The sequence below is a fragment of the Actinia tenebrosa genome, unplaced genomic scaffold (genome assembly GCF_029948245.1).
Source record: "Actinia tenebrosa isolate PJP-AT-01 unplaced genomic scaffold, QUT_ActTen_1.0 PGA_scaffold3__52_contigs__length_22856419, whole genome shotgun sequence".
In the NCBI taxonomy this organism is placed as follows: Eukaryota; Metazoa; Cnidaria; class Anthozoa; order Actiniaria; family Actiniidae; genus Actinia; species Actinia tenebrosa.
The window spans coordinates 7,456,180-7,478,330 of NW_028292580.1; the positions used below are offsets into that span (position 1 = coordinate 7,456,180).

The 22,151-nt window shown below is 38.3% G+C and overlaps 3 protein-coding genes across 3 annotated transcripts; 2 read left to right on the forward strand and 1 right to left on the reverse strand.

Moving 5' to 3' along the window:
* Positions 1-4,257: 4,257 nt before the first annotated feature.
* On the forward strand, positions 4,258-15,159 carry LOC116300692 (uncharacterized). Its single transcript, XM_031709608.2, has 13 exons — positions 4,258-4,533; positions 4,936-5,052; positions 6,185-6,459; positions 7,749-8,003; positions 8,734-8,928; positions 10,048-10,176; positions 10,858-11,040; positions 11,494-11,592; positions 12,583-12,849; positions 13,290-13,370; positions 13,690-13,875; positions 14,117-14,161; positions 14,609-15,159. Exons 1-13 carry the CDS (start codon positions 4,488-4,490, stop codon positions 14,822-14,824), a joined length of 2,094 nt encoding a protein of 697 aa, XP_031565468.2. The 5' UTR covers positions 4,258-4,487; the 3' UTR covers positions 14,825-15,159.
* A 1,092-nt stretch (positions 15,160-16,251) lies between these two features.
* LOC148908385 (uncharacterized) lies at positions 16,252-18,989 on the forward strand. The gene is made up of 2 exons (XM_089035572.1): positions 16,252-18,011; positions 18,370-18,989. Exons 1-2 carry the CDS (start codon positions 16,389-16,391, stop codon positions 18,538-18,540), a joined length of 1,794 nt encoding a protein of 597 aa, XP_088891698.1. The 5' UTR covers positions 16,252-16,388; the 3' UTR covers positions 18,541-18,989.
* Positions 18,172-20,481, reverse strand: LOC148908386 (uncharacterized). The gene has a single exon (XM_089035573.1). The coding sequence runs from the start codon at positions 20,401-20,403 to the stop codon at positions 18,892-18,894; it is 1,512 nt and encodes a 503-aa protein (XP_088891699.1). The 5' UTR covers positions 20,404-20,481; the 3' UTR covers positions 18,172-18,891.
* Positions 20,482-22,151: the final 1,670 nt, after the last annotated feature.

Genomic DNA, 22,151 nt, shown 5'->3' on the forward strand with positions numbered 1-22,151 from the left:
CAAGCTTGGGTGTTTATCAAATGAAACTGCGGGTATCGGATAAGTACTGGTACCAAGCAATAATTCCTTTGACCAACTGGGTTCAACATGCGTTGGCGCTGGCGTTGGCTTATGCATTGGCGAATGCTTCAGTTGATCGTCTATTTGATTAACCAGCGTAGGCTTCAAATCCTCGTTGCTGTACATCCTAGAGCCGTTATAGTAAATACCATCGGGTCTTCTTTCGAACTTACTGGGGTCTGCATGTGGAAACATCTTCCTAAATGCTCTCCAATTCCAGTAATCCCGGTTGTCGTGATGTGGCTGCTCCTCAATATCATTCCCAAAAGCGTCGTACATTAGTATATATAATGGATGTTATACCATCAGCGCCTCCACTTTATCCTGAACTTCCTAAGGAACCTAACGAATTAAACGCTGAAAACTTTAGGCTCAACAAAGCGAACTTAATCCTGGCTTACTTGGAAGGGCAGACAAAACACTATGAAAAAGTTAGAAAAAAGTACGTCAGAGCCCGGAGTACGCTACATAAGATTTCGATAACTTCAGGGTCCATATCTGTTGTGTTAACGGGCTCCGGCGTTGCTACTTCGCTTACTGGACCCGGAATAGTCGTTGGCGTTCCTTTGGCCAGCGTTGGGGCAGCCTGTGGTATTATTTCTGCTGTTGCTACGGGTATTATGAAACAGTTGTCAAGCAAGATATCCAAGCATGACACGACAATAGCTCTGTCAAGGGCTAAAGTAAATACAATTACCGATCTTGTCTCAAAGGCTTTGCGTGACAGAAAGATAGACGACGTAGAATTCTCGCTTATCTTAGCCGAAGAGGAAAAGTACGAGAAATTAAAGACGGACATAAGGAATAAAAAAACAGTCGTAAGAGATCTTTCCGAGGAATCTCGCAAAAAGATCTACCAGGAGGCAAAAGAAGAGCTTCAAAGAAAGCTTGCTCAGTAAACATCTGCTTTGAAAAAAGCAAGACAGGATTCTATTTGCATATTGAACGCCGGCTGTCTGGTTCATATGCAAATTAATTTCACAAATCTATTTCACAAATGTGAAACGTTTTCACAATTGTGAAAGAAAATTGTGAAGGTTTTGATTGGCTGAAAACATATGACGTAATCGTTCACTATCTTCTTGGAATCCATCCTAACAGGGGGTGGTTGGGGTCTATCTTGTAAAATATTTCGTAAATTACGTCAGGGTAATAAGGAATATCCTTATCCAGCCGACAAAACATCCACTCGGCTTTTGTCATATCAGAAACCTCGGGAATAGACTTACCGGTAATTTCAGACAAAAGATAGGGAATAGCTTTGTAATATTTCCCTAGTTTTAATTTTTTCAATGTCTTCCGTAGACTTTGTGGGGTTGGCTCTTCTAAATGGTCTATGATTTTCTTCTTTACTTCGTTGTCTAAATATACCGGTCGATAACCTTGGATATGACTCATCCAGTCCCTAAAGTATTTTATTCTTTTGTATGGCGTCTTCTTACGACCTCCGTTGGAATAATATTGTTCCCTGGTAGCACAAGGCACGGCATTACGAACATTTTTACCGCACTCGTAACACTGTGCTGACGTGTCGTCTTCTATTTGCATTTTCTTACCACAACAAATATACTTATTTGGTTTAGTAGGTACAAACTTGGGTTTCAAGCACTTTACACAGAAATCATAAACAAACTCTTTACAATCTTCGCACTCCATATATAGACTAACATATTTGCGCTGTTGCCCCCAACCACACTTGGAGTGGGTTGTTTCCGTAGGTGGATTTTTGACACGGGTCTTGCCCGTGTTGAGATTGCGCTGGAACCCCCATTCCCTATACTACTTAATGAACAGAATTGCGCATACAATATTAAGTGTATAACTGACGTTGTGTTGGATACGAAAACAAAAACAAAAACAAAAACAAAAAACTATATTTGTGTATGTAGCAACTCAAAAAGTAAACTATGTACGTCTCTTACTCTGTAAAGGCACGTAATTAGAAAATGGAATGGAATGCGCAAAAAAAAAAAAGCCCTATTACACATGTAATGCCGGTTTTTTAGATTTTCACACTTTTTTTTCTTTCTTCTAATTTCATTGTAAAAAAAGAAGTTAAGGGTAAGGCGTATGGGTTTCTTAAAACAAAAACTATTGGCGTCATCGTAACTTAGAAATGTAAACCTCAGTACGAAGAAATTGAAAAAAAAAGTGACACTTAGTGATAGGTTTGTATGTGTGTGTGAGAGAGCGAGTTTGCGTAATGAAAAACAAAAGCTGAAGGATACTTCATATGGAAAGGGTGAATGCGCAAAAACACCTTGTACGCACAACATTTCTTAGGTTTCCTCACATGTTTCAGATTAATTTCGTTTTCTTCGTGCTACTAATTCGTGGGAAAATGTGTATCGTGATACAAAAACTATTAGAGTCATGGTAACTTAGAAATGTAAACCTCAGTAAGAAGAAATTGAAAAAAAAGTGACACTTAGTGATAGGTTTGTGTGTGTGTGTGTGAGAGAGTTTGCGTAATGAAAAACAAAAACTGAAGGATACTTCATATGGAATGTAAGATGATTAATAAAAAAAGGGCGAATGCGGAAAAACACATTGTACGCGCAACATTTCTTAGGTTTCCTCACATGATTCAGATTAATTTCGTTTTCTTCGTGCTTCGAATTCGTGGGAAAAATGTGAATCGTGGTACAAAAACTATTAGAGTCATGGTAATTTAGAAATGTAAACTTGAAGGAAAGGAAATTAAAAAAGTGTCCAAACTGATGTCAGTTACACATTGTGTTACAAGAAATATGAATAAATTAACCTTTTCGATAATTTATACAGAAATTAAAAATTCACCACGAAAGTGATAGGGGAGGGGGGTGGGTCCAAAGCTGTGGGTATAGTAGTCATCCCTAACCATCCCTAACCATCCCTAACCATCCCTAACCATCCCTAACCATCCCTAACCATCCCTAACCATCCCTAACCATCCCTAACCATCCCTAACCATCCCTAACCATCCCTAACCATCCCTAACCATCCCTAACCATCCCTAACCATCCCTAACCATCCCTAACCATCCCTAACCATCCCTAACCATCCCTAACCATCCCTAACCATCCCTAACCATCCCTAACCATCCCTAACCATCCCTAACCATGCCTAACCATGCCTAACCATGCCTAACCATGCCTAACCATGCCTAACCATGCCTAACCATGCCTAACCATCCCTAACCATCCCTAACCATCCCTAACCATCCCTAACCATCCCTAACCATCCCTAACCATCCCTAACCATCCCTAACCATCCCTAGCCATCCCTAGCCATCCCTACCATCCTACCATCCCTAGCCATCCCTAGCCATCCCTAGCCATCCCTAGCCATCCCTAACCATCCCTAACCATGTCTAACCATCCCTAACCATCCCTAACCATCCCTAACCATCCCTTGCCATCCCTAGCCATCCCTAGCCATCCCTAGCCATCCCTAACCATCCCTAACCATCCCTAACCATCCCTAACCATCCCTAACCATCCCTAACCTTCCCTTGCCATCCCTAACCATCCCTTGCCATCCCTAACCATCCCTTGCCATCCCTAACCATCCCTAACCATCCCTAACCATCCCTAGCCATCCCTAACCATCCCTAGCCATCCCTAACCATCCCTAACCATCCCTAACCATCCCTAACCATCCCTAACCATCCCTAACCATGTCTAACCATCCCTAACCATCCCTTGCCATCCCTAACCATCCCTAACCATCCCTAGCCATCCCTAACCATGTCTAACCATGTCTAACCATCCCTAACCATCCCTAACCATCCCTAACCATCCCTAACCATCCCTTGCCATCCCCAGCCATCCTTTATAGCGAAGACACAGGCACCCCAATCTATGGATGTTTTGGGAAATTCAATAAAATAGAAAAAAAACACAAACTCAATAAATACTTCAATAAAATCACTTGAATGAAGCTTTCCTTTCACCCTTCTACAAGTAAGACCATAAATTATAAAATAGCCAAAAATCGTTTAAAATAACTTTCTGTACTATTAAGGATGAATAAAAGAATCATACAAGGCGTCATTAAAATCGTTTTAAACTCTTTTTTGTTATCTTTTTGAATTTTTGTTCTCTTTGCAGTTTTTTTCCAATTCTAAGGACTTCTCAAAGGCTTTGCTTGGGCTGCCTGTGTGGCTAAGAAATCATGTGACTATGATGTAATCACGTGATCAAGGGGATTCCCCCTGATTAACATATTGGCTTTCGTCCGCCATAAACGGTTCTCTTGTCTTTTCGTTTACTGTCGTAGAAGTCGCCGTATGCTGTCGAAAACTCAGATATTCTCACCACCGATTGCACAAAAATAGTTTTATTAACGAACTATTTGTTTGTTTTTAATTTTTTATGATTGCAAGTTGAAATTCCTTTTCAAAAACAGAGGGGAAAATCTGAGCTGCGACGCAACAGATATGGCTTATGACTAGACATTCTAGGACTTTGTCGATAGAAAAATCAAAACCAGGTAAGGGAATATCACGAGAACATATTAATTGAGGTTTGTATGAGAGGGAGAACGTAATTTCTTCCGGGCTGATAGCAAACACTAAAACCTCTTCAAAGGAAAGTTACGTTGATGGTGAAAATACATCTAATGACGTGTTGTTGGAGCGAGTTCCTCACAGGGGATCCCCCCGTCAGTCACATTACTTCCTTCACTATCATTGTTTAAGAAGTGCGTAATCGTCCAGTTCTGCACGTACACGAATCATGATACAGTCAAAAACTTTTTGTTTAGAAAATACGTCAATTTTCTATTGAATGCTGCCATAAATCCCTTGACGTTTAAATCTATAAATCATTAGCTTCGTGAAAAAATATTTTTTGATAACATTTTCACTTTCATATCTTTCCTGATGAAAAAAAGACGAACACGGAATGGCACTTATCGCTGAGGAACAGGACAAACTACTGGAGGAAATAAACAGACTACAACGAGAAAAGAAAAGCCTTAATGTGAGACTACAGGGAGTTGAAGTTTTAGGTAAGGTGATTATATACATGTAATATATAACCAGTGATAATCAGCTGATTGAATATGAACTTAAAAGTTAAAAGTTTGAAATATCAAAAAAAAAAATATATATATATTAAGGTATCAGGGTACCCCTAACGACCATTGTGCATTCAACTCTTAATAGCACAAAACCTTTTAATCGAAACCTCAACAAAGTATACATTTTCTGAAAGCTGAATAAATGTAGAAACTATTCCTTTTTCCCTTTTTGTAAAATACATTTATCCTTTTAAGTTAGAGCGAATTATTCAAATTTTCACTGTGGCATCTTCGTGGAGTTCGATGACAGCTGGTAATGATCAGAAACCAATGCTTATTTTGTTTCCGAGATCACATGACATCGTTTGTCAAAAGTGTGTCTCCGATTTCTGATTAGTTGCCTCGTTGCTTTTTTATAAGCTCTTAAAGTTATGATGCCGCTATATCATTACTGCGGACTGTAGTCAAATTCTAAAGAATAATTACACGCTGACGAGGCTGAGGTTGAGTAACGGGATCCATGAAATGGCCTATTCCAAAAAGGGAGGGAGGATTTTACAATGATTCTAGAGAGTGCCTTTCCTTTCACTAAATGACTATAATTTCAATGGCCTCTAATTTTGAAGTTGTGAGAGAGAGCTATTAATAAACAAGCAACCCTTTACCACACATTAACCGGAAATATCCTTAGTCTTCTATGCTAGGAGGTATACATGTACGAGAATAAGGCAAGGGCAGATCCAGCCAAAGTTTTAGGGGGGGCTAATTGAGTTTCTTCCATCAACACAACGGAAAACAATATAAAAAAGCATCGTTTTTTTTTCTGCTGAAGGGGGGACTTCAGCCCCCCTTTGCCCCCCTGGATCTGCCCTTGTAAGGAGGTATGGTAATGAATTTGCATGGAGGAAACATGGCCCCACAAGCTTCTGTCTTTGAAAGGTTTGTGTGTTCTGACAACGTCATAAGAACACCTTGATTGACCCCCACCAAAGCTCTATTTTGTTGCAACAGAAAATTCTATGATTTTGCGTCTTTATTGAGAAGCACTGTAATATTTAACTGAACATGTGAGCAGTTCCAAGCTAAAGCTAAAACACTGAGTATTCATTTTATTTTAAAGCAAAAGTTCTTCAAGAATCTCAAGATGAAAACTTAAAATTAAGGCAAGAAGTCTCTGAGTTGAAGGGTGAACTAGAAAGCACAAGTGTTAACATCTCACCATCAGTATTATCACTACAAACTACACCAAGTATGGCTGCAGAAGGAAGGTGTTTCTTGTCACAGTCTGAGGATAATTCGTTCAGTCTTTCTGAGTCCTCTTATGAGTATGTAAACTATAATCCCCAAGAAGCACCATTGACCTCTGGAATTCCACATTGTGATCTTCATATCAAGGTAAGCCAAATTCAATGAGACCAGGAATGGTGTAAAGCCTCAGTATACAATAACAATAATAATATTAATTGGGGTACCCAAGACTGCCGAGCATCCTCAAGAGAAGAGAATCATAGGGGATTTCATTTCGACAAGTATTTTAATGAAGGGTTAAAGTTTAATAAGCTATTATCTAGGGCAACATTTTTGGTATCATAGTAGATAATTTCATCACCGTAAATATGAAAATACGTCGAAGTCATTGACATTTGTTTCAACTAAAAAACACTGATGCAGTCCAAACTAGTTCAAAAACTAGTCGTTATCTACATTTTTGGTTTTATAATTTATAGTCCAGGGGGGGGGGGGTACTCTCATATATGGACTATACGGGGATGATCCGCTGAACAGGGTATGGTTTTTCGAGCTTCTTGTCATAAACAGGGTATGCAATTTCACTCAAGTTTAAAGTTCTTCCTGAGTTTCCTGTCATATTCAGGTCTCCTACTTTCGTATTGACCGAAACTGGTTATTATGGTCGTAAAAAAACGATACGCGATGATAATTGAAACGGGAACTCAGTGCAATTATTTATATCTTTTGTCATAAACAGGGTCTACAAATTTGAGTTTTTTGTCATAAACAGGGTAACCCTTTCAGAATCCCAGCGAAACACCCCTACCCAAATACTGGGTTTATTGGCAGCATGTCAACACCATAAAACATATACCAAACTCATTGTCTTACCCACTCAATAAACAACATAAGTTTCAGCCATTTTGGGCTAATTCTCATATTACATCATTGGATGGTTGACTTTTTTCAAGGTCGGTGTGATGATGTGATCATTTTGGAATTTTCAATAATAAATTCCTTAGCAATGAAAATAGATAACAAAGGATAGTAAACACCATTTTTATTTATTTTATGATGATTTTCAAATCACTAAGTCATCCTCTAGGGCTGATATATCTAAAACAGAGCAAAGGTCAAGGTTTGAATTATATATATTTTAACTGTGTATTCATTTTCTTATATGGTGTTCAGCATAATTTTAAAATTTCAAAAAAAGTTTAAATGTTTACGGTATTTATGGAGGGTAAGGCCTAGGGCAAACGTCGAACTTTCCATGCACCGAACTCATTAAAAACAATGGATATCAGGTGATAATGAGGCGGCATTCTTTGATGTAATTAAGTTCGGTGCATGGAAAGTTCGACGTTTGCCCTAGGCCTAAGATATGCTTCAATATTTATTTATAAATTTTAATAGATCAACATTAATGCTGAACATGCATTATATCTTATAAGGAATTGAGCTCTGGATTCAAAACGATCAAAGATGAGTCAGATGTTCTTTTGGGAGAGGCCAAAAACCTATTGGAGCTAACAGGAAATGTAAAGAACAGAAATGAAAGTGCAAATTTGGTGTCCAAAGTATCGACTCTAGTCAAGAGGATAGGACACCACGCCAAAGAAGTAAAAACCAGAGAGACATTCCTTCAAGGACTGGCTAATGAGGAAGAACAGTTGAAAGAAAAATTCATGGCCATGGAAATGGAGCAGGTTTGAAACGTGAATTTAAGACTTTTAGTTGTATACACCTATTACCAAAAAGGTTGTCGGAGCAAAAGGAGATATAAAATAGGTTATTACAAGACGGAATGCATACAACTAATATCTCAACACTAACATCTGTGTTTTTGATGAGAATAGTAATAAGAAGCACTTCATGTCATTCCAGATATTTAAACCTTGGATGACCTATCTCCTGTAGACCTGCATATTTTACCTTTGTTGTTTGTTGTCCCATTACAGACCATGTGATGCTCTTGGGAGTTGATTCTTTGATATTTAAATATTTTAAAATGTTCACCATAAAAGAACAATTCTCAGGCTCAGGGGAATGTCATGTGGTCAGAAATGGGCAATTGCATAGGAAAGAAATGAGGTCTGTTGCTTAATCATCTATTGAGCATCACCTTTGGCATGGACAACATAGTCATGTCAAGGTAACGACACTGCCCAAGTATGCCAAAACTAACACATTGTGCAAGAAAAAAATCAGTCATTCAAAAGGCACTCATACAGCACTGAGCTTTTCACAGTAATGATGAAAAGGTAAATTATACACTGTGAAAAGATGAAAAAACTGATGTTTCAGACGCTAGTCCTTCGTCGGAGTAAAAGAGCTTTTCACAGTTATATGAAAGCTGCTCCATAATATGTAATGAAGTGTGCAACCAGTAAGTCAATTCATTCAGAGAAGGTGACTTTGTGGATTTGTTGTGCAAAGGTTTCACAGGAGAAGGTGATGGAAGATCTTAAAGTACAACTGAAAGATGACAAGGAAGAGATAGAGAGTATTAGAGAGCAAATCAAGCTTTTGGGTGAAGCAGTCTTCGTAAATAAAGAAGAAACCAGTTCTATTGAACACTACTCATCCAGTGAAACAGCATCGAATACCAGTCAAATGTCATCCTTGTCAAGGGTATGTATTGTAGGCTCCCATTCTATATTCTATTGATCCATACTTTCAACTTGTCCTAAAATTATCCAAAGAGACCATGGGATAGAAAATCATTATGTTGCAAAGTTAAAAGGAGGAAAACTAATAGTTATTTTAGAAAATTTTGCTCAGCAAATTGACAATAATGATGATGATGATGGTATTGGTGATGATGATGATGATGATGGTAGTGGGGATGATGATGATGGTAGTGGGGATGATGATGGTGGTGATGATGATAATCATGGTAGTGGTAATGATGGTGGTGATGATGATAATCATGGTAGTGGGGATGATGATGGTAGTGGGGATGATGGTGGGGATGATGATAATGATGGTAGTGGGGATGATGATGGTGGTGATGATGATGATGGTAGTGGGGATGATGATGGTAGTGGGGATAATGATGGTAGTGGGGATGATGATGGTAGTGGGGATGATGATGGTGGTGATGATGATAATGATGGTAGTGGGGATGATGATGGTGGTGATGATGATAATGATGGTAGTGGTAATGATGGTGGTGGTGGTGGTGGTGGTGGTGATGATAATGATGGTAGTGGTAATGATGGTGGTGGTGGTGGTGGTGGTGATGATGATAATGATGGTAGTGGTAATGATGGTGGTGGTGGTGGTGGTGGTGATGATGATAATGATGGTAGTGGTAATGATGGTGGTGGTGGTGGTGGTGGTGATGATGATAATGATGGTGGTTTGATGGCGATGATGTCATAGCTGTGATGGTGGGGATGTGGTTAATTAGAATAAAAAAATCAGTTACCAGAAATATCCTTGTACTCTGAGAACATCTGTGACCCTTTATATTAATACCACCTTGAAGAATCTTGAAGTAATGAAAAATATGTAGAACGTAACACAGTGAAAGCATAATGTTGTGAAATAACTCCTAGATCAGTGACATATGAAATTTATTGTTAACGAGCAGCAAACATGACCGTTTGAATATTATCATAGCTTATTATCATTATTATTAATCTCGGTTCTTCTCCCTCTCGTGCCAGCGAAACTGTGAATTCTATTATGGCAGTTCACTTATTAGATAAAACTGAATGACTGTATATTGTTATTTTTTCGTAACAGCTCAGTTCAAAAGACAAAGAACTTGGAGAATTGGGAACACCATATGCTTGTGGTCAATGTTCTGAGTTGATACTACAATTAAATCAAGTCAAACGGGAAAAAGAAGAAGTTATTCGTCAGAAGGAAGAGGTGAGTTATTCAAAAAAGTCCTTGTTTCAATTTTAACGAGAGTAGGTATGCACTTGATTAGCTTTGATTGAACGACAGTTGAGTCCAGATCATAATGATAATGATTTATGATATATATATATTAGTTACGATGATGAAGTGTGGAGAGACGGGACCGCCATTTAAAGTGGTCATCCGAGCCACTTGAAAGTCTAACCATTCACAGATGGCAGCACTTTCTCCTCAATTATTTTAAGACCCTGAGTGTTGGTACCGCCGGGACTCAAACCACTACCTCCTGTACGTAAGTCCGATGCTCAACGAACAGAGCCAACAGGATGGCGGTTGATCATGCTCGATTGTCCCTAGGAATTAGAATCAGAATCATTTATGGATTTGGGCTTCAAGGCCCTGTTTATACATGTTGAAACGTTAACTCTCACCTGAAACTTGTGTGCAACGGTGTTGCAAAACAAGTTCCACGGGGTCGTTACACGGCGCAGTTTAGGCTTTGAGAAACTTTCGTCATTAGAACTTACTGCTTTCTACTTCTGCAACCGAAGCTTGTGTAGCGAACCCTTTTCAAGACGAAATTGCGCCGTGTAACAGCCTCTTTTGAAGTTTGCCTCGCAACGGCGTTGCACACGAGTTTCATGTGAAACAGGGCCTTGCCGCAAGCTTATATTATTTGACGGATTTCAGATCCTTGATGTCAATCATGCGTGGGATGCGCAATACAAGAAGCTGAAAACAGAGACAGGCAAAGAGATTGCTGATCTCAAGCATCAAATAAATATGGTTAAAGAATCTGAAATGTGGAAATCAGCTAGTAGTATCATTGAACAAGAACGGCAAATGAAACAACAAGCATTGGACGAGAAAAATGTATGTAGCGTAGAATAAGTGCCAATAGCGATTTGCTTTAATTGCTTCGCCGGCGCTGATCGAGACAACAATTTCGACATACAAATCGGGCAATACACTTCTGTCAATCAAATAAATCGTTAGGGTAGTTTAAAATTTATCTCCTCACGGTCCCCATTTATCTTTATGGACCCTAACGATTTATTTGTATCAAAAATAATCGGTAAATAGATGAATGGGTAAGTGAATTGATTGGTGAGTAGATGATGGGTGGTAGGGTGGGTGGGTGTTAGGTGCATGGATGGATGAATGAGTATAGGTCAATCGATAGTTGGATAGATGATTCTATGGGTGGATGGGTTAATAGATTGTTAGGTAGATGAACAAAGCAAGAAATACTAACTCAACAATCATTAAATTTCGTTTTCAAGAATTACCAACATGGAATCAAACGTCATTCTTTTTCCTTCGTAGGAACTAGAGGAGAAGTGCAGAGAACTCCAAGAAAAGCTGAACAGACTTCCCATTCAAAAGAGATACGAACTGCAACCAGAATATACACCACTACAACAGGTGATAACAATAACGAGTTATTAGACACAAGTATGTGAGAACAAAGTATTTTATTACAAGCAGATTACTTCAAAGCGAAGTTGGAAGGTAGTAGCTCGATGTTGCATGAGTGCATAGTTTTGAAAGAGAAATTTAGGCTTGTGACGGCTAGGGAGGAGACTAGCCATCGGGGACACGAGTGAAAAACGTCTGCGCATGCTCTGAATCCGTATGTAAATTAGTCAAAACATATGTAAATTTGACTTTCAAACATACCTAAGTAATTGGACTTCACAAAATGCTAAAACTTAGTGTCCATGCTTGAAACTTAAGGCTAACTCTTTCATATTGTGTTTGTTAATACAGTATCTTGGTCTAACAAAAGTATACTCGCGAACTTTTTTGTATACTTTGAGAAAACAAACATTTATTTTCTCACTCAAACTCTTCAAAATTCTTAGAAAACGTGCTGAAGTGCACGCATGCGCAAACATTTTTCTCTAGTGTCGCCATCGGGACAAACACGAACCACAGAATTAAAAGAAGGATTTCAATTACCTTGAAAACCTTTTTGCTTTGTTTTGGGTTACGTTTTTGAAAGGCACTTTGGGAGTCGCATTGTTCTTTAAGGTTTTTATTCGGGGGGAGGGGGGGGGGGGGGGGGGGACCGCGACAACAAAAACCACGCAACACCGCTTGTGTCAGCCTGCTATGTTAAGATAATTTGGTCAGCAGTTATAAATATGGTGCAAGCTGATTGGCTGGAAATTTCAAAATGTTGCAGGTAATGTTGCAGCCATGTTCACACGATGAAATTTGTTGCGCGCGAGGTTGCAAGAGTGGAGCGCGATTCAACTTCAGAATTGTTGCATGCAACGTTGCGTGCAACAAGTTTGGGGTAGACACGCTGCAACAGTCCTGTTGCGTGCAATGTTGCACCGTGTGCCAGCACCTGTAAACTAACAAACATGAAGTCTAGTTTTTTGACGAATATTTCAATATAATATTTAGACCCCAGGCCCATCCTCCCGGCTGAGTTTCCCATCAGCCCTGATCAGTAATCAAAAGTTGTCAACAAGTAGCCAATCAGCAGCTTCGCCTGAAGAACCACCACCAGATATGATTAAAGAGATTGAAGTCCTCAAGCAACAGTTGCGAGTTTATGCTGATGACTTTGCATGTGAAAGACAAGACAGAGAGAGGATGCAAAACGAAAAAGAAACTTTGGAAACTGAAGTTAGGAACTTAAAGGAAGAAGTATCTGTCCTGAGAGAACAGGTATTATTTTTCTCAATATACTATAGGCTACCTCTCCCCTAGAAATAATTTGTACCTCTGCGACGTCACATGCAACTTCGCCTCGTGCGACACCCAAAAAAACAGTCCCTTTCAAGCAACGTTGCAGGCGATGTCCCATTGTGTGTACGGTCTGCACCTTTACTGGTTGTTTTAGGATTTGGTCTGTGAGCAGAAGCTGTGTCCTGAAACATCAGCTTAGCTTACGTAAGTCAGGGTTCGATCTGTGAGCTAGCCGTGCCCTGTTTTGATCATATCAGAGATCGTTTCGTGGTCCGATAAAATTGGAAGGCTTACTCTTCATCACAGGATAGGGTGGTTTAGGGAAATGCGCCGACGAAATCGCAAAAAAAGTAGAGTAGAAGTAATTTATTTTAGTATATCGGTGGTTTTAATAACTAAATAGTCTTTTCTCTTGCAAGGTTCGACTTTACGAAGAAGACTTCAAGAAAGAAAGTGAAGAAAAAGATCGCTTGAAACGTCAATTGAATTTCCAAAGAGAGGTAGTCAGCCTAGTCAAGTTCACTAGTACAGAAGCAATAAGCACAACTTGTGTGATAACCTTTATTGTATGATCTTATACTCGATAAGAGTGAACAGCAGCAGAGAACGCACCTATGTCTGACATAAAGATTGTCTACTAGCGTTCTCTTTTTACGGTGCTTACGAAGCTCCAGAATTTGTCTAGTAAAAAAAACTTTGCGCTTGTGATTCACTGCGTCTCCTTTATAATCTACGTCTCTGGATCAAAGGCCATCGGAAAACAAGGACCATTATGATAACAGATTTTCTGAAAGGGTTTTTTTCGTATTATTTTATTAGGGTTCTGACCCTGAAACCAGATTAAGTGACATGACAAGAAAGGCACAAGCAGTCGCTGAACGTCAAGCAAGACTTCGAGCCTTGAGAGAGCAATACAACAGAGAAGAACGACATCTGATGCAAGACCAACAAGACTTACATCAAAGTGCACGTGTGATTGCGATTCAATCAGAGCCTCAAAACCCTGTAAGTATAACAAGAAAGAAAGAACTGAAAGGAAGGAAGGGAGGGAGGAATGAATGAATGGGAAAATGCTGAGGTCCTTTTTCTGAGGTCCTTTTTGAAAATCATAATTATGAAAAAGTTATCTCAATAAAGATTATCATCATCATCATCATCATCATCATCATCATTATTATCATTATTAAGGCTACTATTCTTTTAGTTGTAATGTATTGAAAAGTTGCATTGATTTCTTATATCTCAGCTTCGTGAAGTATACTTGCCTCACCAGTCATGGGCCTACCGTCAAGTAAGTACCCACACATGACAATGTAGGACATGTTTAGTAACATCAAAGGGCAAACTAGCCACTCATTTTTAAGACAGTTTCTCTCTATTATTTTCAGTCTCCTTTTTTATTACATTTGTTTATTATATCATTTCATTCACTGCAAAACTACTTAAAGTGTTGTTTTTGGGGGTGGAGCTTGTTTTATCTAATGACTCCCCATCGTTACCAGAACACGAGCATAAGTTATCTTTCAAACCAGGGGCGGATCCAGGGGAGGGGTGCAGGGGGTGCGCACCCCTCCCTGGTTTGACTTTGTGCCCCAACTTCGAAGATAACCAATACTGTTTTTTCCCTTTGATTCTAAGGGGTGCACCCCTCCCTGGGTTAACTTTGTGCGCAGCACCCCTCCCTGAACAAAATCCTGGATCCACCCCTGCTAACAGATATCTTTTCTGTACGTCATAGGACATTCATCCACGAGGACCGTCAGAGTCCCAGAGATCATCAAACGACATGTTCCACGGCGGTGATGTACAAGCAGACAGTAGAGACCTACTTGGTGAAGAGGTCGTTGATGGTGCAAGGAATTCGAAAGAGTATTGCTGTCCGAGATGTTTCCGTTTGTTCCCACACGATGACGAAAAGTCTTATAAGAAACACACAATGAAATGTATTGAATAAACTCCTGCCGATATTACAGCATGCTTTTAATACACGCACTTTAATGAAGAACAAGTTTTATTATCAGAATTAAGGAGTTAACTTTATAATCAATCCTAATCCAGTTCTATTTAGCACCAAATAATAGTTCTGCACCATTGAGTGAAAAATTAATTTATAAGCTTATATTGGCCCCATACCGTTTCACAAATTAGTGCTTAGATATAGTACTCTCATCAAATTATGCCTATAGTTGCATATGCCAAAGCAGATTCACCTACTGATGAAGTGTAAATGCATGTAGTTGTGCCATGTTGTATATACACTTTCCATGTGAACAAGAGGTCAGAACGCAACAGTTTTTCAAATTGGTCACTATTTTACAATTCGTTGTAGTCTATAGACCAAATTCAAAACTCGCACCGATGTGAGGCTTAAGTTGTGAACGGTCCGTGTACCTTCCGGCCATTTGATTTTTAAAAATAAGAAAATTGAATTTCGTTCACCAATTTTTTTGATTTTGTTGTTTTGAGAGTAAGAAATTACCAAAAATAGCATTTTTTTAATTTTTGATAATAAGAAATTAGCTTTTTTTGATTGAAATCTAAAAACTGAAATCAATTTTCAATTTTCAAAAAAACAAAAATTGAATCGTACAAAATTTACTCTAACGGGGGAGGGGTAAGACAAGTCGTGACTCTGTCCCAGGACCTTATCTGACAATGCATAATGTGCATTCTGATTAAAAATGGCCGCACTGTTGTCAAACAGAGGTGTCATTCGTATGTTTTACTATTTGGCATTAATCTTGGAAAGTTTTTCGTGGATTTTAAACACAGCTGGAACCGAAATAGTTGGCACAATGTAATTCAACGCTGGAACCTGAATATTCTGCCAAACGTTATAATCGTCTCGATGGTTCGGTGAAAGGAAAGGCTTGGTTTTTAACAGATTTTTGTATTATATGTCATTGGCCGGCGAGATACAGCATTGGAGATGCTTCAAGCAAGAATCAAAGCATTTTTTAAAGAGTATAATCGTTGGATTTGGCTTTTTTTGTGTGGGTTTATTTGGAGTATTAGCCAATTTTCAAATCACATAGTACATCAACATTATAATACCCTTAGCCATGAAGCAGGATTTCGTTTTCATGAATCCCTTTGAGTCTTGGTAGATTGATTAGGATGTACTATGGCTGCCTGTTTGTAGCAATATTTAATCCTCTTGATGTGCCTTTGATTTAAACTTTATATCTGTGAATTTGAACATTATTTTCTGTGAATTTAAACTTGTTGATTTGAATCCAAACCGATTTTATTTGTGAATTTAAACTTTTGGATTTGAATTTAAACTTTTGGATTTGAATTTAAACTTTTGGATTTGAATTTAAACTTTTGGATTTGAATTTAAACTTTTGGATTTGAATTTAAACTCTTGTATATTTAATCTTACTGGGGCGAGCTGCTCGGCCAGAGCACTGCCTCGCTGTCAAGTAGAGTTCCCGCCATCTTGGATTTTTATACCACGTTCATTTCGTATTGCTTTGCTTTTATAATACGGCTGCTTTTCATGATTAAAAAGGAATATGGAGGATGAAGTAAAGAAGAAAGTTTCCAAGCTACTGAACGAAGCTTCAGCCCTACTTTCAAATAACTCTGAAACGTCCACGCAACTTACCGACCCATCTACTCCTAGACCCACTTCGTCAACAATTCAAGAAACTTTGAGACGAGCTAGTAGCATGCTTCGTGAAAGTTCTTCTTCTGGTTTGTGCAGGAGATTAAATCGTCCAGAAAGATTGCGAGCAGCCTCTGGAGGCAACTATGATCGTACTAAGCAAGCTAGAGAAAAGCCTAAGAAAGAGAAAAAGGCGCTAGAGTTCGCTTTATTACGATGTTTTGATGATGAAGATGACGAGTCTCAACATTTGAAATGGGACTCCATTATAGCTTCGGGTATGTTGATGCTGGTGGAGGATGATGATGAAAGAGAAATTAGAAGAAAGATCGCGGAGTCTTTAAAAGAAAAATATCCTCTACTTGGGGAAAATAATTTCGATTTTGTAAAGGTACGGCACAAGGCGATATCAACCCTTCAGATGGGGCGTGGAACGGAATACAATTACCCCGTTGTTAAGAAAATGGCTGGTCAAGGATTATTGTATTTGAAAGTCAAAGATGCCTACCGATTCGTTTATGACTCTGATTCAGAAAATGACGAAGTTTTCGCAAAATCTGTATTTGAGTCGGAGACGTGCTTGGATAAGAAACCAAAGATTTCAAAAGAAGATAACACGAAAACTGCAGAGAATGAGAAAGATGAAGAGGTTCAAGAAATTCCTGCTCCTCAGAAGCCTCCTTATGATATTGCACCTGCCTTAGGATCTGAAATCCATGAGAAAGAGCCAAAACCATTGGATCCCCTTGTGAATGTCATCATAGAACAAGGACTGGCTGACCCTGTAGAGATCCTCAGATTTCTGCAAAAGGAGCTGGTAAAAGGTAGAGTAATTGATGCAGTGAGCGAATCGGATTCACATGATGGAGTGACAAATTCCATCTGTGTTGACAGACACAACATTTTAGAAACTACTTTTTCAGAGTTGTCCTCAGTTGAAAGTTTCAACTTAACGTTTGAGGTAGATTTTATGGGTGAGAAAGCAAGAGATCTAGGAGGTCCAAGGAAAGAATGGATACGCTTAGTAAACAATGCCATAAAGGAGAAGTATTTTGACAGTGGCCTTCGAGTGCATTTGGCAGATGACTACTATTTTGTGGGAATAATGATTGCAGTTGCCCTACTTCAAAATGGTCAACTACCAACTTACATGCCATCAGATGTCATTGAGCAACTAGCAACACTATCAAGTAATGAGTGCATTGCCAATATCCAACGGGGGTTAAACACATGTGGTTTGTCTCACATTTTTCAGTGTTTCCCAACTGTTCTCCAGCTGCTACGCCCACGCAAGAAGCAGCTGACACCAAAGATCCTACTTCATCTACTAACCCCAGAGTTTTCTGAAGAAGGGTCCACAGCACTTATACGGGAAAAGGAAGTGTATACCTTATTTGTTAAGTATGTGCGAGAAACTGGAAGCGGGCGTAGAGCACCAGTTACTCTGGAGTCAATTCTAATATTTGTCACAGGGGCTTCAGAAGAACCAGTCCTTGGGTTTGTTATCTCCCCATGTATAAGGTTTGCAAAGGTAAGGAAAACAGTATCCTTCAGAGATACATACAGCATACTAAATTTAGTTGTACCACTGTCCTCTTCAACTGTGCAAATGAATATTGAAACTCAACACAGTAAGAGAGCATTCATTTTTAGGAGGGGGAGCTGTATGAATCAGGGAGGGAGTCATTGAATTTTTACAAGTAAAAAGGTCATTTATTTATTCCATATAATTACATATACATGTATATTATTTTATGGTTGTTTTTCAAAACTTAGATAGCGGGTATCATTTTGAAATTTCACAGCTAAGTTAAGGGGGTTAGAATTTAGCACATGTCACATGCAAGTTTTCACATGTGTTCCTTTCCATTTTTTTGTTTTATCTACAGGATGACGGTGCACTGGAATCAGTACCATACCAATACATACCTACAGCACAAACGTGCACAAATGTTCTGCAGTTGCCTATTGGGTCATTGCAGTCAAAGCTACCAAGCAGTACAAGCCTCTTTGAAGTTTATGACATGGCCTTTGCCAATACACATTTTGGCACTGTATGAGAAATATGCTCAATTTCAAATGTCTTTTAATTTTAGGCAAACATTTAAGCCCCTTTAAGACTTCAACAAAGAGTTCATGTTCATAGATTGTTTAGATTGTTATCTCATGTTATTACAAGTGCAAAAAACACTCATTGTTTGATCTATAAATAATATTTTGAATCAATTTTCTCTATCATTTTGTAAAAATTTAAATTATATTCTCAATTTGATATTATAGGTTATCTAGTTGTTTTTACAAGCAATTTATGTACTTTTGGTAAATTCTAAGTTTACCCACCACATAGTTTGCATCTTGTTCAGTTTAAACATATTTGTTTGCTATGTCTGTATTTACACATGTCTGAGAAATCAAATATTCCCATAATCTTCAAGTTTGTGGACTATAAGCTGTAGAACTTGACAGTAAATATCAATCCCAGCATGGCTTGATGGATTATCCACTGTTACTTGACTCAGGACATAGTTTGTTATTTCATGTCTGTTGGGTATTTCAACAGGTTCCACGACAACACCATCGTCATCACCTGACTGTGGACGTGGACCACCTGGGTCTTCACCATAAAATTGGTCAACAACTGAATCATCCCAACCATTATTTAAATTTAATGGATGGCTATCATCTTGGATTCCATTAACCCATATTTGATTTGGAGTCCAATTATGTTCTGATGATAATCTATGATTGTTGAACATAGTAACGAAATCATCGAGGGCTTGGTTGATTCTGCTGGTAAAAACCAAGTGTAAAGCAAACACATGAATGGGGTTTTCAATGTTTAAAATTCCACTCATTTCCATTGCATAAAAGGTGTAGTAAAAGAAGTGACAGACGCATCTAAATACATCTCGCCATAGTCTCTCTATGCGTTGATTGCTTGTAGAGGACCCAGCAATAAAACTATGCCGACCTTCACCCCAGTGGGAAACCATTTCATCACACACTGAAACATTTTCAACACCATAATCTACTCTGATGCGTGAAGGCCATATGCCGCTGTTGTTTGCAATGCCTTCTTTGAAATTTTTTAGCACTGTCTCAGCTAAGTTATTTGTGCTGCACCTCAAAAACATCACCTTCCTTGACTTGCCATCACAACAACCATGGATTACAAATTTCCATCTGATGAGGGAGTGATGACCATCTATATGCCATAATGAGTTTGGCCATGGTACAAAGTACTTCCTCCTTGAAACAACAGTACCCCACCTTAACAGTGTATTATGTGGATCCACCCTATTTAAGGCAGCTCTTATTCTGCTTCTCTGAACATGTAAACCAAGCGATTGAAAATATCCAGACATAAATGGTTCACCTGTGGTGGAACCATGGCGTGAAATGTATTCTTTTATAATACCATCAATGTCATTATCAGAGATATTGGTAAATTTCTGTAGAGTAGTCAAGTTGTACTCCTCCACCCTGCGCATGATAGTCCATCGTGACACTCCAAACATTCTCGATATCTTAATCCATGAGAAATTAAGCCCACGTAGTTCTTCTAAGACTTCTTTGGGGATATGATAACCAGGCCTCCCTGGTCTTCCACTTGATACAATAGACACGTCTAGCTTACTTAAAGTACTCTTCGTAGATTCTTCATACCACTTATTGTACATATTCATAAATTCCTTTTCAATGTCAGAATAAACTTGCTCCAACTCTCTCCATCTCTCCAAATCTTCAGAATCTATATGCGACACATGACGTATTTCATGCAGAAATTCCACTGCCTTTCCGACTAATTCCACATGAGCCAACAAGTCACTCAGAAAGGAATCATTTTTACTTCCACTTTGATTGATCAATGCCTCAGATCGGTCTAATATAGACCTCAAAAAGTGCTCAACATCATGAGCCATAATGAAAGTGGTATAAAAATCCAAGATGGCGGGAACTCTACTTGACAACGAGGCAGTGCTCTGGCCGAGCAGCTCGCCCCAGTAAGATTAAATATACAAGAGTTTAAATTCAAATCCAAAAGTTTAAATTCAAATCCAAAAGTTTAAATTCAAATCCAAAAGTTTAAATTCAAATCCAAAAGTTTAAATTCACAAATAAAATCGGTTTGGATTCAAATCAACAAGTTTAAATTCACAGAAAATAATGTTCAAATTCACAGATATAAAGTTTAAATCAAAGGCACATCAAGAGGATTAAATATTGCTACAAACAGGCAGCCATAATGTACTGCATAAAGTTGTAGTACTACTGTAGTAAATGCTAATGAATTTTTTAAAGCATTTTGATATATACCTGTTGCGTTCTTGCCTTGTAAGCTTATATTTCCACACAGTTAATCCAAAATTATTAGCAATAAAAAGGAAATTGTTGTTGTTATAATTTGTCTTGTCTTGTCTTGCGTAAGCTTACTCCAAATAAACCCACACAAAAAAAAGCCAAATCCAACGATTATACTCTTTAAAAAATGCTTTGATTCTTGCTTGAAGCATCTCCAATGCTGCATCTCGCCGGCCAATGACATATAATACAAAAATCTGTTAAAAACCAAGCCTTTCCTTTCACCGAACCATCGAGACGATTATAACGTTTGGCAGAATATTCAGGTTCCAGCGTTGAATTACATTGTGCCAACTATTTCGGTTCCAGCTGTGTTTAAAATCCACGAAAAACTTTCCAAGATTAATGCCAAATAGTAAAACATACGAATGACACCTCTGTTTGACAACAGTGCGGCCATTTTTAATCAGAATGCACATTATGCATTGTCAGATAAGGTCCTGGGACAGAGTCACGACTTGTCTTACCCCTCCCCCGTTAGAGTAAATTTTGTACGATTCAATTTTTGTTTTTTTGAAAATTGAAAATTGATTTCAGTTTTTAGATTTCAATCAAAAAAAGCTAATTTCTTATTATCAAAAATTAAAAAAATGCTATTTTTGGTAATTTCTTACTCTCAAAACAATAAAATCAAAAAAATTGGTGAACGAAATTCAATTTTCTTATTTTTAAAAATCAAATGGCCGGAAGGTACACGGACCGTGAACAAAGGAATCTGGCGTGATTCGTCACGCCAGATCCCTTTGAATTTGGTCTATAGAGGATAAAAAACATTCAATTATAATCAGAAGCTAAAGCTGAGATATTTAGATGCCTGTAAAATATCATGATAATGCAATAAATTTATAGACGTTTTGGATCATCAAGTGAAAACATCCAATTTCTATGTCAGGAACAATACAATCCTTTACAGTGCGGACACTCTAACCATGAACACTTCGAGGTTTTTTTGACATTTTTTCAACATTTTTCAAACTTTATTTAATGCGTTATCCAATCACGACAATCGTTAGGAGTTCTATTTTTAGCTTTCTCATGGGAACTACTGAAAAACTAAATCACATCAATTATATCGTGTGTTCTGATTGGATGATGCCTAAAAGTTGTTTCATTCCTTTTAAGAAGGAGATCGCTGATTGGATAGTTGTAAAAATGTAGAAAAAAATGTCAAAAAAACCTCGAAGTGTTCATGGTTAGAGTGTTCGCACTGTAAAGGATTTCATTTTTCTGCCATTTAAGATGGCTGCACGCGGCGATGACATGCTGCAGCATGTGATGTTTAATGAAATGTATGAAATTAGAAAAACAT